Genomic DNA, 23,313 nt, shown 5'->3' on the forward strand with positions numbered 1-23,313 from the left:
ACATAGTACATGTCAGTTGTTGTACTGTCGTCAAGTCAGTGGCTCTAAGCTAAAGTAGCGGCGATCGTTACGAACGAAGATGGATAGTTCTTCTGCTTCAAAGGATGGGACAGAAAATAAAAAATGCCAGTGCCTGAATAAAGTAAGCAATTTCATCACTGGCTCGATGGAAAAAGGGTTTTATAGGTGAGTAACAATTTGATTACATGACAGGCAAATAAAAGTGAATGCATATTCGCAGTTGAAGAACACTGCAGATGGCAGCTGTCACGGAGATTGTTACGGAAGGGAAAATTTTTGTATGGTGAAGAAAGGAAGAAAAGAAAAAGGAAGCTATGGCCATTTTTTGGCGCAGTTTGAAAAGCTCTTCACTCCTACCTCACTTTTGAATTTGTATGATTTCCTTTCGTGTTAAATTTGGGACGCCATTACGTAACTATGCCGGCTGGAGAAAGAAACTGAAATGTGTTACCAACTGCACAACTCTAAACGCTATAACAAAATTAAAATTTATACGAGTGTTTTTTTACTTAATCTAACTTATAGCTAAGAATAGCCTACGAAAAACTGATTCGATTAACGATATCTTCCCAATAACGTCCAAACGACCAGCCAATATTTACCTGTATATTCTGTAGTTGTTTGTATTGTGAAGTGTGAGCGAAGTTTTGATAGATAGATCGACAGTGGTCGAGTTAATATTTAACCGACATAAAGTAATGACCGTCTTGATGCGTATATTTCATGTGCGAAATTCAAACGCTGGTCGATGGCTGGAGTTTCGTTTCGTTTCGAATTAGTCACCCATAAGCATGATGTAACAGTTGCTCAATCGTTGCCTTAACCTTGGCCGATTCAAACACATATTTACGAAAACAAGTGCTGTGGTACTCGTTTAACGCAAATATTTTGCCAGAGCCGTACGAGTTTACAGATTCTTCGGTTAAAATGGCTGCCTTCAAGAAAGAAAACAAGATCAGGAACAATGCCCGACTATTATGTTTTAATGTTTTCAAAAACCTAGTATTCGCAACATGTTTCGAGGTAAGGCAAAACAAGCAAAGCTTATTCGCAAAAATTCAGTGAAATTCAGGCAAATCGGGAGTATTTATGATATTTTGGAAATGAGCATGTTTGGTCGGAAAATCTACGTATTGTTTTATTTTCTTCGATGTTATCTTCATTTAGTTGCAGTGAATGAGCGTAATTAATGATAATCACAAAGGATTATTTCTTAAAAGGCAAGCTTGCAGTTTTGTTGGTTATGGCATCGCCTAAGCATCGCGTAAGTAAGCCTAGTTATTTTACATAAAATTAAGCTGGGAGTTGATGTGAAATTTCGGGATAAGCATATTGCGCTTTAAAGTTAATACCTTATTTTGTATTTCAGCCTAACGTCCGTTTTCCTTGTATTCAGGCGTTATTAAATTCACACGTAATCACTCATAAAAGCAGCAATATTGGACTTTTGTCGATAATAACATTACGTTAACATCATACAGCAGTATTAATTACACTGTAAAGTACAGAATTTATGGAGATGTTAGAGTATGATTTTGTTGATAAACAAATTTCTTGTCCTAAATTTGGATGCCCTGTGTTGTTTTCAATCTTATTTTCAGTTTTGGTTTATAAAATATTTTCATTTATCTTACTAAGTATTACTTATGTGGCAAGTTTGCCTTTTTTGTTGATAATCACATCACTTTAAGCATTGCATGTACAACAGGAAAGATTTTTCATTTAACCCATTGCACATTAGACATACAACTCTTAAAGGAAAGAAAGCAATAGCAAAAACAGTGATGTACGTTTCATATCAAGGCCTCAAAGGTTCAGACTTTGTATCCAGGTACACAAACTTTAAGATGGTTAACCCTTTAACTCCTAGAAGAGATTAACATCTGATTTCTCGTAATGTTGTCCACACTTAATCCAGCAAACAAGTTTTGAGAACACTTGCACTTATCAGGTAGAACTTGTTATCTTGATCTCATACCAAATTCTTGTAACTAATTTACAAGGAAATGTGTAGAAACTAGATAGGAGAATCAACAATCAGATCTTGGAAGTTACTGAGGATTAAGTATATTGATGGAGAAGATTAAAAAGGATTTTTCAACATTGTAGACTTATGTTATTTTTCTCCAGGTTGGGAAAAGCAGTTGGTGGAAATCCCTGGATTTCTATCTTAATTTCACTCATTATTTGTGGAGGATGTGCTGCTGGACTGATCAACTTTACCCAGGAGGCTCGGGGGGACAAGTTATGGACTCCTGAAGATTCAACTACACAAAAGCACAAACTGTGGGTGGATGAAAATTTTCCTTTAGAAGTGCGCTTTTCCACAGCTCTACTTGTGGCAGGAGATGTTCTTACTCCTGCAGTTTTGAAAGAGGTAAAATACCATAATAATATTTTGACTGTACTATCCACTATGTTTTCTGTTATTCTTGTCACAGGTCAGGAAAAGGTTCAGAAAATATAAATTTCTTGAAGGTCACAGGGAAGGGTTAGGGAATTTCACTCCAAGCCAGGGAAATCTTACGGCTTTGAAAGATGGCAGGAAAAATTGATATTTCAAATAGATGTACATGTATGTAAAAGTGAAGTTTGTGGAGTTGTTAATTCAGTTTAAGTTTTTGTAACTGTTAATTGAGTTGGTCAGGGAAATATGATGTTAGTTAGGGAACAGTCAGAAAAAAGTCAGTGAATTTCATCATCAGCCCATATACAAGTATTACTGTGGTAGCAAAAGGAAATCTTCAGATTTTAGATTTTGGATCTCCTCCCCTTCTATCACCTTTATATTAACTTTTTAAGTGCTATTCTCATTTTTGATTGCTTAGGAATACTCACATCTGGAATACATCCTTGAGAATCCCTCTTTTTTATGTTGGTGTAAATTTTTTGATCCAGTTCAATTTTTGTTGAGATTTTACTATTTCATGTAATGAAAATGTATAAAGGACAACAAAAACTGAAAATCCAACAAGTTTGAACTTTTTTAAACTAAGAAAAAGTGATTGAATTGAACTAAAGTACATTTATTTACATGTATCACCTAACCATCAATTTTTTTCGAACTGATGCAAATTTCAGCTTCGGTAGTTGTTATCTAAAAAATGCACTTCACTGTTATCTTTTATGCATACCCTTAGGCACAAGGCTGTCTGAAATGCATTCAGGGCATGAAATTGCGCCTAATACAGGCGCCAGTGTGACTAAATTTTTCACTTTGGGGACCAAATCCTGAAAATTAGTTGCCAAATTGGCGACCAGAATGCTTCATCATAACCTTACCTAGAGATATAGTAAATTAAAAAGGTTGTTTGCCTCATTAAGTTTGTTTCCAAAACACAGCACATGCATCTCAATCAGTAACTAGGTGCCATCTTGAGTTTATGTTAGCTTGAAGGTTGTATGTCATCCATCCTAGTGTACACTTTGTAGCATGTTAAAGATCTTTTTCCTAACTTAATTTTGGAGGGTCTGTCTAGTACGCTGACAGCGTAAAAGAAGGTTTTGTTTGTCTTTCAAAATGGCAATGAACTTTTTTTGAATTGGTGACCACTTTGAAAAATTTAGGAGCCTTGCAAGTGGCTATCAGAAAAAAAAAAAATTTCATAGGGAAACTATATTTTTGGTTGCTATGTGGTATATATTAAAACAATTTTTCACCTCGGTGTTAAGTGAAAGTGGTGGATATTTACCTTGCTACTTCATGGCTTGGTGAATATCCACCCTGGCATTGGATGTCAATGTTGCGAATCAGTAACTTTTCTAAACAACATTGTGTCTAATCTCTCCAAATATCATTTACTTGTGTTTGTATTTCTAGGATTACCATATATTTCACTTAAACAGTTATAATTAGCTGAAAATAGTGAGAATAAAACCAGATATTTTAATTCAAAATGTTTATGAAATGTAAAATTCTGTAGACTCGCTCTGTCACATCAGAAAAAAACTAATTATGGGAGTGCAACAGATATAAATAGTTCAAGTTAGATCTGCTGGGGACTTTGAAACTGTGAAGTTATTCAAAAATTATATATTTCTAACCTTTTTTGTTGTGTTATCTTTTAGGCACTTATGATTCAAAACAAGGTCACCAAAATAGGCAATGGAACTGATATTTCTTGGGAAAAATTTTGTTTTAGGTTAGTATGTGATGTGTTAAAATCAATCTAGCAATATAATCAGCCATATATTAAGTACATGTTGTTTTTTGTGTTATCATAAAGTTTCATTTGGTAAGAAAGCAAGGATTTTTTTCTTTTTTCTTCAGTTGTTTACAGAACAACTCAGAAAATCTCTGGAATGTTGTTTTATCAGGAAAATGGCAATCAGGCATGAAAAAAACCAAGCTCCACTCATTAATGCTAATTAACTGGTGTTTGATTGTGTAGTTGAATTGCCATCTCCATGCAGTGTTTTTGTGAGGACCACAATAAAAACCTAGGAATGTATTTCAAGAGATCATGGTTTTCTAAGTTCAATCCTCCAAGTTTATCATATGATATACTGTACCTTAAACACGGATATTGTAGAGTTAAGGAAGACATAGTAATGATAATTTAAAATAATGATGATGATGTTGAGACTAATTTTAATAATAATAATAATAATAATAATAATAATAATAATAATGGTTATTATCTTATGTTTTATTTACAGTATCTCCATTGACTAAAAAATTGCTCTTTTCCTGTAAATATTAACTACTGTTAGTAACTGCTAATGAAACTAAAGATATTATAGATATACATGTAAATATAAAATAATGATTAGAATTTAAAAAGAAATTTTAAAAGTTAAGATGTATTGTACACGGTAGATAATAACTGTGTCACTATTGTGTGACAGTGAGTAAGTCATTATAACTGATTACTTAAATAATGAAAAATGATTTTTTTGTAGGGTTGGTCCAGTTTGCTCTAACAATGGTCTACTGGAGCTTTGGTCGTTTAACGAGACTCTCATCAATTCTCTAACAAAGGAAGAGATCTTGAAGAAAATAAACCAACCAGTCATAATAAGGTACCAGTTATGGAATTTCTCCCAAAGTCAGTCATTTTGGTAGTCTGTTAGTTAGCCAGTAAGTCAGTCACTCAGAACGTCGGCCTTGAAACTCTCTACAGTGGCCAATTTACATTTATTTATCTGCTTAGTTAATAATACCAAATTACCTTGTCTGTATCTCTGTCTCAATTAGTTGATCAGCCAGTGGGCTAAATGTCTGTCCTTTTGTTGGTCTATTAGTCAGTCAGGCAATCAACCAATGGGTTTATGTTTCTGTATGTATGTCTGCCTGTCTCTCTTTCTGTTTTTTTTTGGGGGGGGTAGGGGTGTGCATTTTTTTTTCATAAATTTGTATGTGATTTTTAGATACTAAAAATTTTATTTATTAATTGATTTACAAATAATAACAGGATCATGGAAGGGGAGATTTGAGAATTCCCTTGCAAATTGTAAACTAGGCTAAACAGTTATTGTAGTATATGAACCAAGTAATGATATCCAAAGAGTTTATGAACTGAGCCAAATAGTTTGGGTAAGTAAGGCAGCTATATATCCAAGACCAATTAATCCATTCTTAATTTAATAGAATGAGAGTTGAAATCATTGCACTTGTACACTTGATCACAGGTTCTTTATATGTTGATTGATAGAAACATTGAAGGAATTTATGAGTAAAGATACTCACGTGTTTGTTTTATTTTTCAGTCCTGTGACAAACAAAAGATTTGTGCTGTCCCAGTACTTGGGTGGAATCAAGAAGAATGAATCAGGTTACATTACAAAGGCTGAAGCAACATCAATGTCATATGGGATAAAATATACCCCTGAACTGAACAAAAACACAGGAGCTTTGGTATGTTATATAACTATATACTAGTGCACCTTTTGTCATATTTATACACAGACAGGAAGTGTTTTGCAGGGGTTTTGAATAAAAGCTGATCACTGGTGGACTACTACTACCTACGTGCACAAGATCTCTTTTCGCCATCTGCTTAGCTTGTGAGCAGGCTGAGTTGTGTTTGGGTTTCACATCAAGGTACCTTTCCAGGTACAGCTGCCTATCACACCATTGGCAGCTGCTGATTGAAGACGTTATTGAAAACCCCAAGGGTTTTGGTTGATGAATGTTACACAATGTATAGATATTCAGTCTGAGATACTGGGATAGATGTGGAAAGATGCAGTGGAAGTGGAAAAGTACAATGTATCAGAATGTGTACTCTGCCATTACTGTTTTCTAGTTTTGAATAGTTCTACTCATAATGTGGGGATTTTCCTCTAACAATCTCTCTTCTGACAAAAATCCAGTAGGGTGTATTTCAGTTTCCATTTGAAAAACTTTTAATTTATGGGTTTAATAATCCTTGTATGAATCCAAGTTTATGAGTATGTACAAGATATTCCATTGATGTGTATCATGGATGAACATGATCACTGCCGTACGTCTTTATTTTTATTTCTGCTTTATCAATGTCATTACCTCATCTTCAACATAAGTGGCATACTAATTAATGTGATATCTGTATTCCTCTCAAATGGTTCCTTTGTGTGTGAACTCTACGTGAATAAGCTCTTTTCTGAGAAAAGTTGCCAGTCATAACTTCAGCTATAAGCTAGAGAATGGTTCAGTAACAGTTGTTCACAGCCAGTATCTCACTGTTCCATGTTTTAAAGTGACAAACTTAAAGGGAGATTCTGCAAAGTTTTGATTGAATAAATTGCTCTGAAAGTATCTATAATTCAGCACAAAATTACTATCTTTCTGTCATGAAGAAAATACTTGATTCTTTTATTAGGAGGATAAAAATACAGATGAATGGGAAGAAAAATTTGGAAAATTGATGGGTGCTCAGGAACCATCATCTGCAGAGCTGTATTATTACACACGTCTCCAGTAAGTTTTGCACAAAATAAATCACATTATACTTTGGTGTATTTTTACCCTTTCTTTGAACAAAATAGCAGGATGCTGCCTCCAACAAAACTACTACTAACAGAAATAGATAGTTGTTTTCAGTGATATTTTAATGATAAAAAATGCTTGTTGAATTTATCATCAGAGACCAAACAGATTCAGGTGATAGCATTCAAGGTGATGTTCAACTCCTTTCCATTGGGTACATTCTCATCATTATCTATGTTGCGGTTATGCTTGGAAGATTAAGTCGTCTCAATATCAAGGTACTGTGATACAGTTATTGTTAGTTATTGTTGGTTTACAGTTGTTGCAGAGTAAATTGTTGTTTGGACTGCGCAGATAGTCAGGGCATGTATTTTTTGGGATACGTGTGGAGGGATTTTTCAGTGACTGTTGGAGGAAGTTAAGTTTAGGTTAACCCTAAATACACTCTATCATCAGACTGAGTATGCAGACTGAGTATCCATACATTTCCTGAATTGCTCTCAAGGAGAATTTGTTTAAAAATCAAGAGCTTTACAAGTTGGTGATCATTTCCTTGATTCCCATGACCTTAATGTTTGATTCAGGGGTGATATTGTAAGGAGAAAGTAGATGCTGGTCACTCTCAGGGGTTAAAGGTTAAGTCATCAGCTTTCCATTACTTGATAATTTGGTTTTATGAACTGAGTTGATAATGTAAATTAGCCACTGCAAAGAGTTTCTCAAGCTGATGTTTCAAATGTAAGGAACACTTTGTCAAAATGAAGGAACATCAGCTTTTAATTAGTAACTCCTTATGTAAGACAAAGCCATTCCTGACTTTATCTGTCAAGTTTTCCTCACTCTTCAAGCAGCTTGCTTGCCTCAACCTTTTAACTTCCAAGATCTAATCATTAATTCTCCCCTCTATCTGCTACACATTTACTTGTAAATTAGTTATGAGAATTTGGTGTTAGATCAAGTTAACAACTTCCGCCTGATGAGTTTGAGTATTTTCATTACCTGTTTGCTGGATAATGTAAGGATATTGTAGGAGAAGTTTCATGTTGATCACTTCTGGAAGTGGAAGGGTTAATTTGCTTTATACTCCCATTGGCTCCTTTGAATTTGTTACACTCAACCATTGGTTTTTTAATTCTAGTTAGTGTGATTTTGTTTTACAATACTGAAGTCAATTCTAGCCTATCCTAGGCAGCTTTTCCATGGCACTACATATCAATTTACTATTTATCTACTGATAGGCTTGGCTGGCTTTACTTGGTGTCATTTGCATTGGACTGGCCATTGGTGTGTCATTTGGGCTGGCCAGTGCTTTTGGAGTTTTTTATGGTCCTGTTCACTCAACACTGCCATTTCTTTTACTCGGTAAGATTGCTCTGAATTCTGAGACTTTATCCATAGTCATTTTGTAGCCAAAGTCATCCAGCAGTTGGACTGTTGTGTCACTATCTTCTGACAATCAAACTTACCAGTACATTGTTTCTACCACAGGTATTGGAGTAGATGACATGTTTGTTATTGTACAAGCATGGAACAACTTATCCCCTGACACTCATAAGAACCAAGAAATTGCAGAGCGCATTGGACTTGCTTTAAAACATGCTGTGAGTTCCATTTATTTATTAAATATAGATTTAGTAAGATGCTAATTTTAACAGTCAGTAGGCTTTATTGGAAAGGGAAGATAATTATGTTTTTTTTATCTTGTAGCAAAGGTGGTACAAATGAAAAAAAAATATCAGTTACCTTTCTGTCCGACCACAGACCTCTCAATTTTACCTTAATGATGGTGTACCACTGAGTTACAGAAAAGATGATACCAGCAGGGGTTTCAAAGCTAGTTACCTGCAGTTGACTGCTGCCTTGAAGCCCTCTTACTGCCTTCTGTTTAGTCTGCAGGCAGATTTACATGTTTGGGTTTCGCTTTACAGCTCCTTTTTCTGGCACAGTGGCCAGCTACACCATCAAGAGCTACTTATGAAAAAAGTTACCAAAACCGCTATTGTTGGGTTATACCTTTACCAAACTTAAGTTTGCGTATGGCAGGGGTCCTCAGCATCCAGTTAGGATCAGTATGGAGAAAGAAGCATACTCAATAGACTAATGAAATACAAATCAAGACCTGCATTATTTTAAGAACCTGGGTTCTTTTTAAGTTAGCCTCCATAGGTTCTTATATAAATGGTGTTTATTGTGAAATTAGGCTACCTAGTTTCTTAATCACATTATTAATTGTTGTTTTAAAAAAAAGGCATCTTGTGTCAGTGGGCATGGGTGTGATACTGCACTGTATGCCAACCTCATCACACCCTGCTTTACATGGTTCGCTTGTATAAACAGTCAGATATGTTGCGCAACTATGGATGTATTGATAGTACAGTATTGAGGTCTTATAACGCTGCTGGTATTCTGGCTAGTTTTTGTTACCTTTTTGTATCACATATGATGTACTGTATCAAATTTGAGCAAATGCTGCATTCTAAAAATAAGAACCTGTATTGAGATTTTAGCCTAGAATGGTTCTTTTATCCCTTTACAGTACATATGATGTACTGTATCAAATTTGAGCAAACACTGCATTCTTAAAATAAGAACCTGTATTGAGATTTTAGCCTAGAATGGTTCTTTTTATCCCTTTACAGTACATATGATGTACTGTATCAAATTTGAGCAAACACTGCATTCTTAAAATAAGAACCTGTATTGAGATTTTAGCCTAGAATGGTTCTTTTAACCCATTAAACCCTGAGAGTGACCAGCATCTAATTTCTCCTAACAGTAATACAGCTGAATCATTCATTAAGATCATGAGTTATAAAGGAAATAACCGCCAACTAAAGAAGCTTTGATTGCTAAACAAATTCTCCTTGTCAGTACTAAAAGAAATGTATAGAGAAGAGTATGGAGAATATGGATACTAATGTTAGGGTGTAACTCCCAAGATCTCATTAGTAATTCTCCTTACTGTCTGCCATACAGTTCTTTCGATGTTTATTGGCAGAATTTGGTATTGGATCAACTTATAATCCCCTAACTGATATTTTTCTTCGCACTCATCACTTGTATGCTTGATATTGTATTGATGTTATTAGGAGAAATTCTGTCTTGGTCACTCATGGGAGTTAAAGGGTTAACTAGGAAATTGAAGCCTAACAAGTTTTTAAATTTTAGGTTCTTATACGCAGGTTTTTACAGTATATAACATTTTTAGGGTGAACATAGAATATGACAAAGCAGTACTACTGGTATTTACACTCTATGGATCTTGACTAAGATTTTTTTATTTACTTTATTCCAGGGCTGTTCAATAACAATTACATCTTTGACTGATTTCTTGGCTTTCATGATAGGAGCAACCACCGTGAGTTGTTTGTTTTCTATATTTTATGTAAATTGTATTATTTAAACATCACCATTCTGAAGAGTTAATGTCACGGAAAGGGGTTTTTTTAACCCATTCACTCCTAAGATCTCATTTGTAATTCTCCTTACTGTCTGCAATACAATTCTTCATTAAGAAATTAATGCAGGGAAGTCGGTATTGGATCAACTTATAATCCCATGATTGATATTTTTCTTTATTCTCATCACTTGTCTGCTTGATATTGTATTGATATTACAATGAGAAAATCTGTTTTGGTCTCTTATGAGAGCAAAAGAGCTTATGGTTTTGATGACCTTTTTTCCAGATTTTACCTGCCTTAAGATCTTTCTGTCTTTTTGCTGGAATTGGTACGTTGGATATTTTTGTTGTTGTTGTTTTGTGTTTCTGTGTCTTGTTTTTTGTTTTGTTTTGTTTTGTTTTTTGTTGATTTTTTCTTTGTTTTGTTGTTGTTGTTGTTTTTGTTTGTTTCTGTTTTTGTTTTTCACATGACCAATAAAATCAGATTATCCTCCATTGTAAATATTTTCCTATTACAGGTATTTTAGCAGACTTTGCACTTCAGGCCACTATGTTTACAGCCTTCTTAGCTCTGGATGCCAGAAGGTAAAATGCTCTTTAATGTTTACAGTAATGGAAACATGGTTTACGTTACTGGCAAGATTGTTTTGGTTGCAGTTTGCCTGGAGACTGGATCATAGTGGGAAATTCTGTGTTTTGTTAAATAACGTATATCCAAGTATTTGGCTTTTTATATTTGTCGCTTAAATGTCAATGTATGAGCTTCAATTGCATTTTCTTTTCTAACAGTTTTCCTCAATTGTGTACAGGCAAAATAAGAATCGAGATGGCTGCTGCTGTTGTATCAAGCTGAGAGATGATTACACAGAAAGTGAGCGCGGCAAGAGAGATCTCTTGCAGGAATTTATGGACAAATATGTTGCACGAGCCTTACTTTCACTTCCAGGAAAGGTAAAACCTTAGTGCAATTACACAGTTAACCCTTTAACCCCTGAGAGTGACTAGCATCTAATTTCTCCTTACAGTATGACCCCTGAATCAAACGTAAAGGTCATGAGAATAATGGAAATGATCAACAAGTACAGGAGCTCTTGATTGTTAAGCGAAATCTCCTCGTCAGCACCTTAGGAAATGTTTAGAAAACAGTATGGAGAATATGCATACTGATGTTAGGGTGTAAAGGGTTAAAAGTTTTAGGAGATATGTCCAGGATTGAGCCTCTATGAAATTCGATTTCTCTTCAAAAGACCTCAAAAGGTGTCCTTATTAATGAGATTCTATCAAAACACTCTTGATTGTTTTACAAATTATGGAGTATTCCGGATTCTGTCCGTTAAGAGTTTTGAGTTGTGGATCGCATTGCAATTCTTCAGTTGGCCTTCGTCAGTGTTTGGATCTTAGAAGAAATAAAGAGGATAAGTTTCTAATGAAACTGTGTTGCTACGTCGTTGGGGTTTTACAAAATAATTTGGTTTTATCGACTGAGTTTGTACTGTAAATCAGCCACCGTGAAAGCTTTAGAAACTCTCTAGGGGGGTCAGTTAACATCATGAACTCAGTTGATATAAAACTTAGTCGGATCTCACTCATGTGAACGTTTTTTGAAGTACGCAATTCTTTCGGTCAATCCTGAACATAATTAAATTTCGTAGTATTGATGTGCGCATTTTATTTTTGTAAAAATTTTTTGCATTGTATTTTTATTATCTTGCAGATCGTTGTGATAATTATAACAGGAACCCTTTTTGGTGTTAATTTGTACGGTACACTGATGCTGCGGCAGTACTTCGACCGTATCTGGTTTTTACCAGTCGAGTCAATGAGTTACAAGTACAGCACAATGAATACCAAGGTAAAGTTAATGAGTCACTTTGTCAAAACTAGGAGACCCCCATTATTAGCGCGGCAAGACCCGCATTTCTCCGTCCCCGGGAAGATTTGAAACGAATAAAGGGGGTAATTTTCTAGAGAAACTGTGGTGCTGCGTCGGTGGGAGAGTATAACAGGTAATTAAGCGTTATCAACTGAGTTGAAAACATAAATTGGCCACCGTAAAGAGTTTAAAGGCCGACGTTTCGAGCGTTAGCCCTTCATGAGAGCGATTGGTAGAGTCGAGATGAAGTTCGCCGGGAGTCTGGCACCAACAATTATTAGTTCCAGACCCCATGCTGATCTCTCGCCAGCTCGCGTTGTTACGCTCGTGCCGAAGCGTTATTAATGGGAGTTTTGGATCCACGTTTGAATTGTTCACCGCAAACGTCAAACTGTGGTCAGCAGTTTGTGGTTAGAGGTTAGAAGTTTCAAGAGTTTCAGCTTTTTAGATCGACGTCAGATTTCCCCTGAAAAAAATCAACATGTGCGCCGCCATCTCGAAATACACAATGGATGGAGGTCCTTTATTTGAAGCACGAAATGTGGCTGAAAGATCGGTTTCTAGCGTCCCAAACGGAATGGTTATGAAGAAGAGACTTTACTTCACAGATATTTATAGGACATACGCGAGAACTTTCGAACAAGAAGACAAAAAGCGTCGACGGAGTTTAATCACCTGAAACTGCCTTACTTGAGGTTCAAACGTGGACGGCAAACGTGACCGTTGGAGTCTGGTCCCGTGACTCCTAGACGTTTGCGGTTACACGTATTCAGAGACAAACGTGGATCTAAAACTCCCTAAAGAGGAGTGACGGCCCGCTCACGAGTCAGCCATTGCATTATGTAGGGTTGGATTAGGAAACAACAGAGGATGTGGGTGCTTTTTATCAAACCAAATTGTAGTATTGAGGCGTAGGAGAACTGGGTCAGTTGAACTAAACACAAGTTTACTTAAAGTTACACATAACTTTTATTGGCAATGGGGCTTTTAAAAACTTGCAAAATTAAAGTTGTTGTGGGTAGTTCAAGTTATGTGATACCTTGTTTACTCAAATAAGCGCCGCCCCGAAGAAGAAGGGCTCAGTGAGATCGAAGTTGAGTGAAGAAAAAAATACAAATGCAAATGAAAGTGCCGGGAGAGAAAATCGGTGACATCAACAGACACCTCTGTTAGTTACTATAAAATTTTCGTACGAATTGAAAACATACCGTTAAATTGAAAGAGAACATTTTTTCGTCGCATCCAGTTTTCAATGGGCGTCGCCCTTCAATAAGTGCCCCCTCGAACAAGCGCCTCACTTTAGATGCAAAAAATTAATTATTGTTCTATTGAATGCGGTATATGCCCTAAAACTGTTATTTTATTGCAGTATTTCCCTGTGGATGGGAGACCGGCAAATATCTACACAGGTTCGTGAGCTGATAAAATGCATTTTCCAGTTCATTTTTTATTATACGCAGGTGCGTGTAGTGAACTGCAGTGTGCGTGTTCCGCGTGTGTTATGCGCGGGAATTACACGCGCGTCAAGCGTGTTTAATGCGGCAGTACACGGGAGCGGTACAGTCGTTTTTCGAAGGAAAATTATCCACTGACTATCTGCGTCTTGTGTGGTCTAAGTTCAGACATAAAGATAGCTCTCACAATTATGGTAAAAGTGCTTTTTGTGCGAGCTTCTTGGCTAATTCAGAAGTAATTAGCAAGGTATTATTCACCTCCAAGTAGCCAAAGAGAAACAACCAGACTTCCAATAATCAAGGAGAAAACTAATAAGATCGACAGGGTGGCTTTAACAGAAATAGTGCTCTGTCTTCCAGGGAAATGACGCGAATCGAATTTGCGAATCTCCGCGCGAACTTTCGCTTCAACTTTCGAGGAAATTTCACAAAACAAACAAGGAAATTCGTACATTTCATTGGCATCACTTGTGCACAATACCGTATCAAGAATTTTAGAGAAGGAAACAGTTTAGTGTTCAACATGTTTCATCAAACAAAACTGTTTGTTGTCGTTCGTTTTTGTCTGCAGGAAAGTTTGAATATTTTGAAAATCAAGGCAAACTACACGGCCTGTACGATCTGGCAATCAGTGACGAGTATGTGGTGGCCAGCTCAGTGAACAGTTGGTATGAAGAATACATTGATTGGGCCAAGAAAGTGAAAGGAGGACAAGTGTTTGATCAGACAAGCTCTAAATGTGAGTTGTAGAAAAAACTGGGACATGCGCACCATAGTAGTCTTGATCGATATATCGGCCTACAGTCGACCGACACTCAACCCATAGTTCGCCCTTACTCGGCACACTGTCGGTCAAGTATCCGTCGACGATCGGCCGACTGTCGGGTGACTATTGGTCGATTCACTTGGTTGGTTCTCTGTAATTTTCCGTTCCTTCTGATTGGCCGTTGTCTTTGCTTTGGTTTTTCTACACTCAAGAGGAAATCGCTCAACTTGCAACTTTCGATTTTGAAAATTACCGTACTCACAATTCTAACTATTCAAAACACAATAAAACATAATAAAACACACGTGATGTATTAGAGCGCGCTTTTCGATCGAGTGTCGTAAAACCACAACCAAAGTAATCACAATGGCCAATCAGAGAGAAGGAACATGCCTTGAAGAGCCAATGAGAAGGCAAAGTAAAACCGACCAAACTGCCTTAAGCGCGGGAAAACGCGCGCGATCAAGTCGTGATCGGCTTTAGTCTTGGAACTGATTGGTTGAGAAAGTTGCGCGGATTTTCTGGACCAATCAAAGGGCGAAGTAAAGCAAGAACAAAGAAATCCAAGATTACTTTGGACACTCAATTAAAAATTTCTCCAAACTGCCAAGCATTATTTGTACTGCTTGCACTATCAATAAAGTTCTCTAAACTTCATCAGAGCCAAGATAACATTCAGGAACAAAACTTCGACTTAACACAACCGCGTGCGGCATTATCAGCAGCATTGAAATAATTTCTCCATTTCTCCATTATAGGGAAAATCAACAGCAAAACGAAATTCTACGAATGGCTGGACGAGTTTCTAAAGGGGCCTGGGATCAGCTATCGTAATGATGTGCGAATGAAGAATGGAACGGGGTCAACCTTTGAAATAACAGTAAGAAATGTTCCTCTTTTTTAAGCAACTGAATGAGACGAAGTCCCCTTCACTCGTAAGCCTTTGGTCATCTCTTTCAAACATGAAGATAACGAGGATAAATTCAACAACAATTTAAGAAGCTCTCGATTGTCGAACGACTTTTCTCTGCCATACCATATGAAATGGAAAATATGCATGCTAATGTTAGGATGTAAAGGGTTAATGCAATTTTCTCCTTAACATCGTAATGTAGCACTCTGTGGATAGCTATTGAGAACTTCCCCCCCCCTCCCTCTCTTGATGAGTGTTGTGTTGTTTTAAATCCAGTTAAGATCATTCATTATTTATCCTTCTCCGACAGGCTACTCGAATGAGATTGACGCATAAAGACATGGACTCCACACAAACAGAAGTCAAAGCTATGGAGGACTTGCGTGAAAAAGTCGGAGAGGTGTTCCCCGATGAGCTTGCCTTCCCATACTCTTTCTTTTATCTGGGATGGGAGACAAACAAGGTAAGAGAATAGCCTCACTTTATTACGTTGTGATTCATAGCTCGGAAACTGTCTTAAACCTCAGACTTAATTGTCGTTCGTAAGCTGGTACCTCAAGCCAACACGCTCTTTAAAAGTACGAGAAAGAAGAGTGATAGCAGATTTTTATAGAGTATTTTGTACGTGCAACACTAAAGGGAATTTTTTGTGCAACCTATATCGTAACGATGTGCTCGTAAATTCAATCAGCTTGTGGTCAATCTTCCCTTCCAGGTGATCTCCGAGGAACTGTTTCGTAATATGGGCCTGGCATTAATGACAGTGTTTCTGGTCACTCTGCTTGTCCTGGCAAACCTGTGGACCTGTCTTCTTGTTTTCACTTGTGTCGGCTTCACTTTGGTACGTGTCACCAGGAATTTTTTCGCGCACACGTGATTGTGAAAGGGAGAAATGGGCAGTATTGTTCCCAAGCCTCTCTATTCTTCCTGTCCGAGAGAGAGATGGGGGATTCCTTTAGTACTGTCTTTGGTAAACCTCCCCCCCCCCTACCCCGGCAGGGAATTCCCCTGGTCTTCAGTACTAGAATATCTCGCAGAACAGTAAAAGTTTTGGAGGCGCTACCAGCACTACCGTACTTCAGCCCCCCCCCCCCCCCCCTTTTTTGCTTCATTGTTCGAAGTAACCCATATTTATTAATTATTGGCCACCAGGTCAATATCACAGGTACGATGCATTTTTGGGGCCTGACAATTGATACTGTGAGTACTATCTGTCTGGTGCTGGCGGTTGGGCTGTCTGTGGATTACGCTTCCCATGTTGGACACACTTTTATGATAATACCAGGCTCGCGAACCGGTGAGTGTTCGTGTTTGTCATTTTCAATCTGAGTTTGTTTTTTTTATTTAAAATCCGTGTCTACCTACTCCATCCTCAGCCATCTTGTTCCTTCTTGGTGTGTTATTGTCTCTTTTGGTGTCTTACCAAACTATGCACCATTCACACCAGCAAAACGTGTGTTTAAACTGGGAATCAGAAACAGAGAACTGATAAACTGAATTTAACATAGGTTTCAAGTCGTCACTAACTTATATTTTCGATGTGCTGAATTTGAAGTCTACAAACATCGGTTTAAATAGCTTCTATGAAGGATACAATTTTAAACTACGCGGCACACACCTCAGAAACCCGACCAATTTTTTCGTTTTCAGTCATTAGGGTTCAAAATACGAGTTAATACTAATTGTGAATCTTCTTCATTTTTGTTTGTTTGTTTTTTAAAGAACGTGCTCGCGCTACTTTGAGGGATATTGGGCCAGCAGTGTGGAATGGAGGGTTCAGTACATTTTTAGCTGTGTTTCTTTTGGCGTTTTCCAATTCGTATGTGTTTAAGACGTTCTTCAAGGTAAGTAATTAAAGTAAAGGTGTATCGTAACAAATTATGGAAATATAGAATCCACAGGAATTAATTTTAACCACTGAACTGCACGCGAATCATTTTTTTTTCGACAACTTGACGCAGCAGTTTGTTGTATTCCATGTGAGTGTATGAATGCGTGTCTAGACAAAATCGATCTTTGGACTCTGACACTTGCAGGTCCTAATTATCAGCAAATGGTAGGTTTTGAGGGAAGAAATGCAACCCTCTCCCCCCCCCCCCCCCAAAAAAAAAAATCAAGAGATTCTTAACTCATTCGATGCGTTAAGTGTTCATATCGTGTGTAGAGCTATGTTCATTTGACTAGCAGAGTAATCCTCTGGTTTTGCTTTGCTTACCTCTCTGATTGATGTGGAAATATCATGCCACCGCTTTTTGAACCCATCAGATGAAACGTTAAAAACCAATGAAGACTTGGTTACATGCATTTACCCACGCATCTGTCTGTTTGATTTTTCAGTGTGAGTTCTCCTTGGCCCCTGTGATATTTCCACTGTTCTGGTTTGCTTTTCTGATTACCTTATATCTAAGACACTCATTTAAGAAATGCTCTACCTATGCTCCTTATTAATTGTTTTCAATTCATACTTGTACACGATTCAATCTTTTTTTTCTTTTTCTGGTTTCTTTCAGGTGTTTTTCTGTGTAGTCGTATATGGTTTGTTTCACGGTTTGTGCTACCTTCCCGTGCTGCTCAGCGCTATCGGACCAGCTCCGTACGAATCTGCGCAGTCGCATCATGATGGCAAGGGAACTAGGAGCCGGTCACCGGTCCACCCCGCGGGGCTACCGGGGGATAACGTCAGTTATGAACTGGCTGTGGCTAATGGTAAGGGCACCCCACAGAAGAGTGCCCAAAATGGCGGATATCCCATCCCACCTCCGGAATATCAAGGTGATGATCTTAACAGTTATCACAGCGAGTTTTGTTTCTTACACCATGTTTTCAACAGCAATGTTGTATGGAACTTGAATTTTCTTCTACTGTCTGATCTCATAAAAGTTTCCCTAGCGTGAATTGACTCAGAGTATTCTTAAGTTCCCCGAACGGGATCTTGTTCCTTTGCGGGGAAACCCCCCCCCCTTCTCCTCTTTCCCCTCCCCGTTACTTCCTCACCAGACTTGTCACCCTACCATGGCAGTCTGCTGCACTCATGTACGCTCCAGGGTTAAGAAACCCCTATTAACTTCCATGCGTGACTCGTGTAGAATTTCCCCTTACAGTGTTACCCCTGAATCCAATATCAAGGTCGTGACAGAAAGGGAAATGATTACCATCTTAAGAAGCTTTTGATTGTTTAACATAATACCCTTGTCAGTACCATAAGAAATGTACAGAGAATATGAATACTGTTGTAAGGGTATGAAAAGGTAGCCGTGGGTGGGGAGGGTGAAATGGGTTCGTTGTTGTCCTTGCTGCCCCTCTCTTGCTCCCCTAGGTCCAGTTTATTTCTATCTAACGTCGTCTTTCTTGTGTATGTTAGGGGTTGATGCGTCAAATTTGGCCAATGGATCCAAAGATAATCAAGCGTTCAAATCCAGTGTTGCTACAGATCTGAACAAGGCCTAGCCGGAACACAAATTAAGTAGGGTGTTAAAATTGTATACTTCCACTCTTCTGTCTTTGTTTTCTGCCCCTTTTCCAAAAAGCACCTATTTTAGATAATGATAGAGTACCTTGGAGAGACAAACACCTTCTTAATTGTCATTTTCCATCAGCATGTTCTGTTAAGGAGTGGGGGTGGGCCTTGGCCTGGTCGGCGGAGCGGTGGCTGAGCGATAAGATAGCTAGGAAAGTTATCGAAATATTTTCGATCAATAAGTTTTGAGAATGTCGCTTGTTTGCCTCTCCTTGTGGAAATTTGAAAGTGTGTTCCTTTATCTCTGAACTGATTTCTGTTAAAGGGTTTTCTTCAAGAATTTATCCAATCACAATTGGTACTTGGTAATTGGTAGCTGTGGCCTTAAAACCTAAGAAAATTTAATTAGCGGGACTTGCGGTCGAAGTATAGTCCTGAGGGAAAAGGGATTTTTGGGAAAGATAACCCGCGGGCCTTGGGTTGTGGCTAGTAAACTAGTCAAAGAATTGCCGCTTATTTTGTACATAACTTGGTAACGTTTTGGTACCATATCTAAATGAATATTTACAAGTGAATAGACGTTTTTAAACATTTTATTTACAAAACTGTATCCACATTAAACTTTGCGTATATTGTGTAGTTTTTTTTTATATGCAAAACTTGTCAAACAAGTGAATTAGCTTCAACTAATAACGTAAGATGCATGTTAGTAATGTGAATCGCACCTCTGATCTAAGTTGGGAGCGATAGCAAAGGCGTTTTAGAGATGCATACGGTGACCACAAGTGCAGAGCTCTCTCTCTCTCGGACTTTCTGTTAAGATCTCGAGTCTGCAGTGTTTAGTCTTAGATAACAAAGCAACCCTAGTTCGTAAATTGCTTCATGTCAGAACGCGCAAAATGCACTTATATTCCACCTCTAGTTGCCTTACGCATCTCATAATTGTCTTTGCCGAAGTTCCCCTTGTAAAATTGAGTTACTTTTAATATGACTGCATTATAGTAAGTAATACTTTCGCACTTTTAGACTTAGCGTTAACACTTAGCATAGTTTAGGATCAGATCTTAAGAAAATACTTGGGCTTGCAGCTGGCAAATGAACCTTTCTCCAAACCGGCAGCCATAGCGAGGAAGCACACGATTAAAACATTACTGAAAATTAGAAGTAGATGCAACTCAAACTATCGGGAAAGAGATGGTCAAAAGACTTTTACGTATACATTCACAAACTTTTGGAATGAGTAAGGGTGTTGCGTAAATCCTTCAAAAATAACAAATACTTGTGATTATCTCAAATCTTAACTCAGCTAAAAGATCATTTGCCAACGGGTGTCTCACCCATGTGCTGGAGAAAGGTCCATCATCAGTGTGTTTTACTGTTTAGGCCTCTGTGAAGTGTATATATTGGGTTTCCTTCGTGAGATGGGAATGCCAACTACATCCCAAGTCTGCTTTGTTCCCAGGTTCTCTCCTTTACCTTCCTTGTCGTTGAGAAGAGAGACAAGGCAGGGAAGAAAGGAGACCCTGGGAACGAGTTTAATGGTTTCTCAGTTTCTCTTAGGTGTTTTTCTATATTACCGCGAAATAGCCAATTAAGTAATATGCACTTGTTCAAGTTGTTATTTGCATCCTATATGGTGAAGCAAACTGTGATAACCATATTTGTGAAAAGTTTACTCAAATAAAATACTACACAAACAAATCTACAAAGTATGATGTGTACGTTAGGGGGGTGAGATTGCGAATGATCAAAGACAGCTAAATGTGATAACTACTTGACTAACCTATGCCCTTAAATGGTAAGAGTTGAATTTAGTGTCACATTCTAAAGACGCCAAAATTGCTGCCTTGTCCGCGAGGGAATGAGGAGAGCGCTGCGCGTAAACTCTGACCCAGAACCTACGGAGAAATGACCAAACGTGAGTGGAGGGGGTGCTAAGAGACTGGACACAACGGGATTCTGAAAGTGTTACGTACCTTCCTTGTGTCTTGAGGTAGAATAACACCATCATCCCATAGACGAGCACTTCCGTAGTAACCATTTGATTCTTTTTCAAACCTAATTTACAAAAGAAAGGAATGTGGGAGTTGTGCTCGATAAGGTCTTTCTGCAAGATTGCTTTGCGCATGCCTATTTTGAGTTGTTTCATAGCGTGCGGCGAAGTCTCATTGTTATCAGACTTAAGATGAGACGAATGTCCTCCCTCCTAAATGTTACAGAACCAATAGACAAAGTATGACAAAATGCGCAAGATTTAAAGTTCAAGTCAAAAACCGGCTCTTCACTTCTCCTTGCTGATTGCTCAAACAATTGAGTTAGATGAGCGCTTGCCAAAAACTGGTTGCGGCGAAACTGGTGCTCAGACCGTGTTGTCAACCGCCATCTTACATCGTTTTACGGATTACCGCTGTACTTTAAGTCCGAGAGTTCCGTTCCCGTTACTGGTTTCAATAAAGTCCTGTCAGTGACTCTTCACTACGTGTGAAAAAGACCTTTTTTTGGGCCAAATATCTCTGTATCAAGTTACTCAAATTCATATTGGTTTGAATTTGTGCCATCTCGCACCGATAAGATTGATTGCTGTGACTCGTCGCCGCTTAATAGCCAGTCTCTAAGGTCCAGCGATATCAAGGCTATGGAATTTACGCTACCTTCACATTTTGTACATAACATACTAGCGTGCCTCGGTGGAGCATGTATTTACTTCCGTTCACAGTCTTTGAGCTTCCAAGTCTAATGGCTGAAATGCCAAAATACGGTAAGATTGCAACAGTTTCTTACTTGTTACTAAGCTTTTCCTTCAATGCCACGAGTTTCTCTTCGTCCAAACTATCGTCTTCTGCTTCGCGCTACATGAAATTGAGGGGAAAAAATAAGTTTTAAAGGTAAGGCAAGTGGAAAGAAGCAACGAAAATTATAAGAAATAGAGATTAAAGATACTGTTATCAACACGAAATTTTCCTGTTGCCCTGCAGCCAATAGAGAAAACTGCCAAAACATTCTCCAAAACATTCTAGAAGGGTTTTTTTTTACTGCTTGGTTATTCAAAGAATACAAAAAGTGTTCGAGATAGGATGTAATCTCTGCTGTTTACCGTGACTGGGCTAACCTTATTTCTGGGTCTCTCAGCCGCGCCCCCCCCCCCCCCCCCCTTCCCTTCTCCTTCCATACTCTACAAATTTGGAGAGAACAACGCAAAGGGGATGTGGTCGTTTCACACACAAAAAAAATTTAAAAATTGATTTTTTAAGGGGGGGGGGGGGGACGGTGATAGGAAATTGTAAAATTTGACTATAAGATTATCCTTGTGCGAAAACTATTCCGGCAAAATCTTTCTCCATCAGCGAAAATTTCTCGGCTTAAAAATGAGGGTTTTTTAGTTATTTACTTAACATGGATTGTTACTCTCTATTTCCTTCCTCTCAACTTAAAGTGTTTGATTTAACCCACCTCTCCCTTGATAACTCGTCAGATGGTTTCTCCCTGAACTTCCAAAAATTTTCCAGTTAAAGGTCTTTTTTGCCTACGCCTTTTACTCCGGCGGAAAGACAATCCAAAGAGTATGGATGTGTAACTTAACCATTGAAACTAATTATTGATCCGAAAAAAAAAAAAAAAACCACAAAAACCAAAACAGGCCTACCTCTGCACAACACATGGAAACCATGTCCTCCACTGTATCCATGGCAACTTGTGCCGTGGGCCATGTAAATAAGAAACGCGGATTAAAAGAACGACCACACTGAAAAAAATAAATAAATAAATGAAAATTAAATTCAAGGGAATACTACCAGATTATATGAAAAGGGACAAAATGAACAACATCGAGTATGTGACCTGAAAATCTTTGATAATTGCATGGCACATTTTGTTCCTTATTTCCAAATACCTGGACTAAGCCAACTTACAATGTAATACCTAGTTACACTGAACTTAGCCAAATACAACAAAAAAGAATTTGAAAATACATACAGTTGCCAATTCGAAGAATCGAAAAAAAGCTGCCAATTATTGTTTATCTGTTTATTTTAATCAACTCGTTGGTCAAGTGTTCCATGTGTACATCAGTTACGAGGTAAGAGTTTTACTTCAGAGGCCATCAATAGGCATACCATTGCGTAACTGCTCGGTCCGTAACTGCCCTTCATGATCACAGTTATCTTTGGTACCTGATTAAAAAATAAATAATCCATTTCAAGATTTGTCAATGTTTAAAAAGAAGTTCAAAGAGTAATAAATATCTGACGTTATTTCTTTCCAAGATTTACTACACGTATCTTATAAATAGCGACCGAAATGAGGAACTCAACATGAGAAAAATTATTCTCAAAGTAAGAAAGGATATAAAATAAGCAGGCAGTAATGAAAACTTTATATAAAACTTTTTTTAACTTTCCAGAAAATTGAGTCTCACATTGTTTTGACAGTACCACGCAAAATTAAGCTATCAACGTATCGTAAATCTAGGAGTCGACAGTCTCGACGCCTAGAGCCCGCTTTTCGAACCTACCGGTATGAA

General features: G+C 37.8%; 2 protein-coding genes across 3 annotated transcripts in view; one reads left to right on the forward strand and one right to left on the reverse strand.

Moving 5' to 3' along the window:
* Window positions 1-20,495, forward strand: LOC113673216 (patched domain-containing protein 3). Of its 2 annotated transcripts, none has more exons than XM_027189593.2 (23): window positions 1-186; window positions 2,152-2,398; window positions 4,090-4,163; window positions 4,924-5,043; window positions 5,731-5,878; window positions 6,825-6,922; window positions 7,089-7,209; window positions 8,170-8,293; window positions 8,420-8,532; window positions 10,227-10,289; window positions 10,618-10,660; window positions 10,850-10,916; window positions 11,141-11,282; window positions 12,046-12,183; window positions 13,574-13,613; window positions 14,230-14,397; window positions 15,183-15,304; window positions 15,648-15,800; window positions 16,053-16,178; window positions 16,490-16,634; window positions 17,060-17,181; window positions 17,848-18,109; window positions 18,699-20,495. In XM_027189593.2, exons 1-23 carry the CDS (start codon window positions 80-82, stop codon window positions 18,782-18,784), a joined length of 2,829 nt encoding a protein of 942 aa, XP_027045394.2. In that variant the 5' UTR covers window positions 1-79; the 3' UTR covers window positions 18,785-20,495. The 2 variants fall into 2 exon arrangements, with proteins under 2 accessions (XP_027045394.2, XP_089043667.1); XM_089187541.1 differs by lacking the exon at window positions 1-186 and adding an exon at window positions 731-1,044.
* The window catches only part of LOC113673215 (methylcrotonoyl-CoA carboxylase beta chain, mitochondrial), a 10,764-nt gene continuing 7,703 nt past the window's right edge, over window positions 20,253-23,313 (reverse strand). Inside the window, exons 10-14 of the mRNA XM_027189592.2 lie at window positions 22,907-22,963; window positions 22,438-22,536; window positions 21,576-21,643; window positions 20,771-20,852; window positions 20,253-20,692 (exon numbers count right to left, since the gene is read on the reverse strand). Of these exons, the coding sequence (XP_027045393.2) occupies window positions 20,612-20,692; window positions 20,771-20,852; window positions 21,576-21,643; window positions 22,438-22,536; window positions 22,907-22,963 (387 nt within the window). The 3' untranslated portion in view covers window positions 20,253-20,611. The remainder of the gene's footprint in view (window positions 20,693-20,770; window positions 20,853-21,575; window positions 21,644-22,437; window positions 22,537-22,906; window positions 22,964-23,313) is intronic.

Source organism: Pocillopora damicornis, chromosome 11, assembly GCF_964200805.1.
Source record: "Pocillopora damicornis chromosome 11, jaPocDami1.2, whole genome shotgun sequence".
In the NCBI taxonomy this organism is placed as follows: domain Eukaryota; kingdom Metazoa; phylum Cnidaria; class Anthozoa; order Scleractinia; family Pocilloporidae; genus Pocillopora; species Pocillopora damicornis.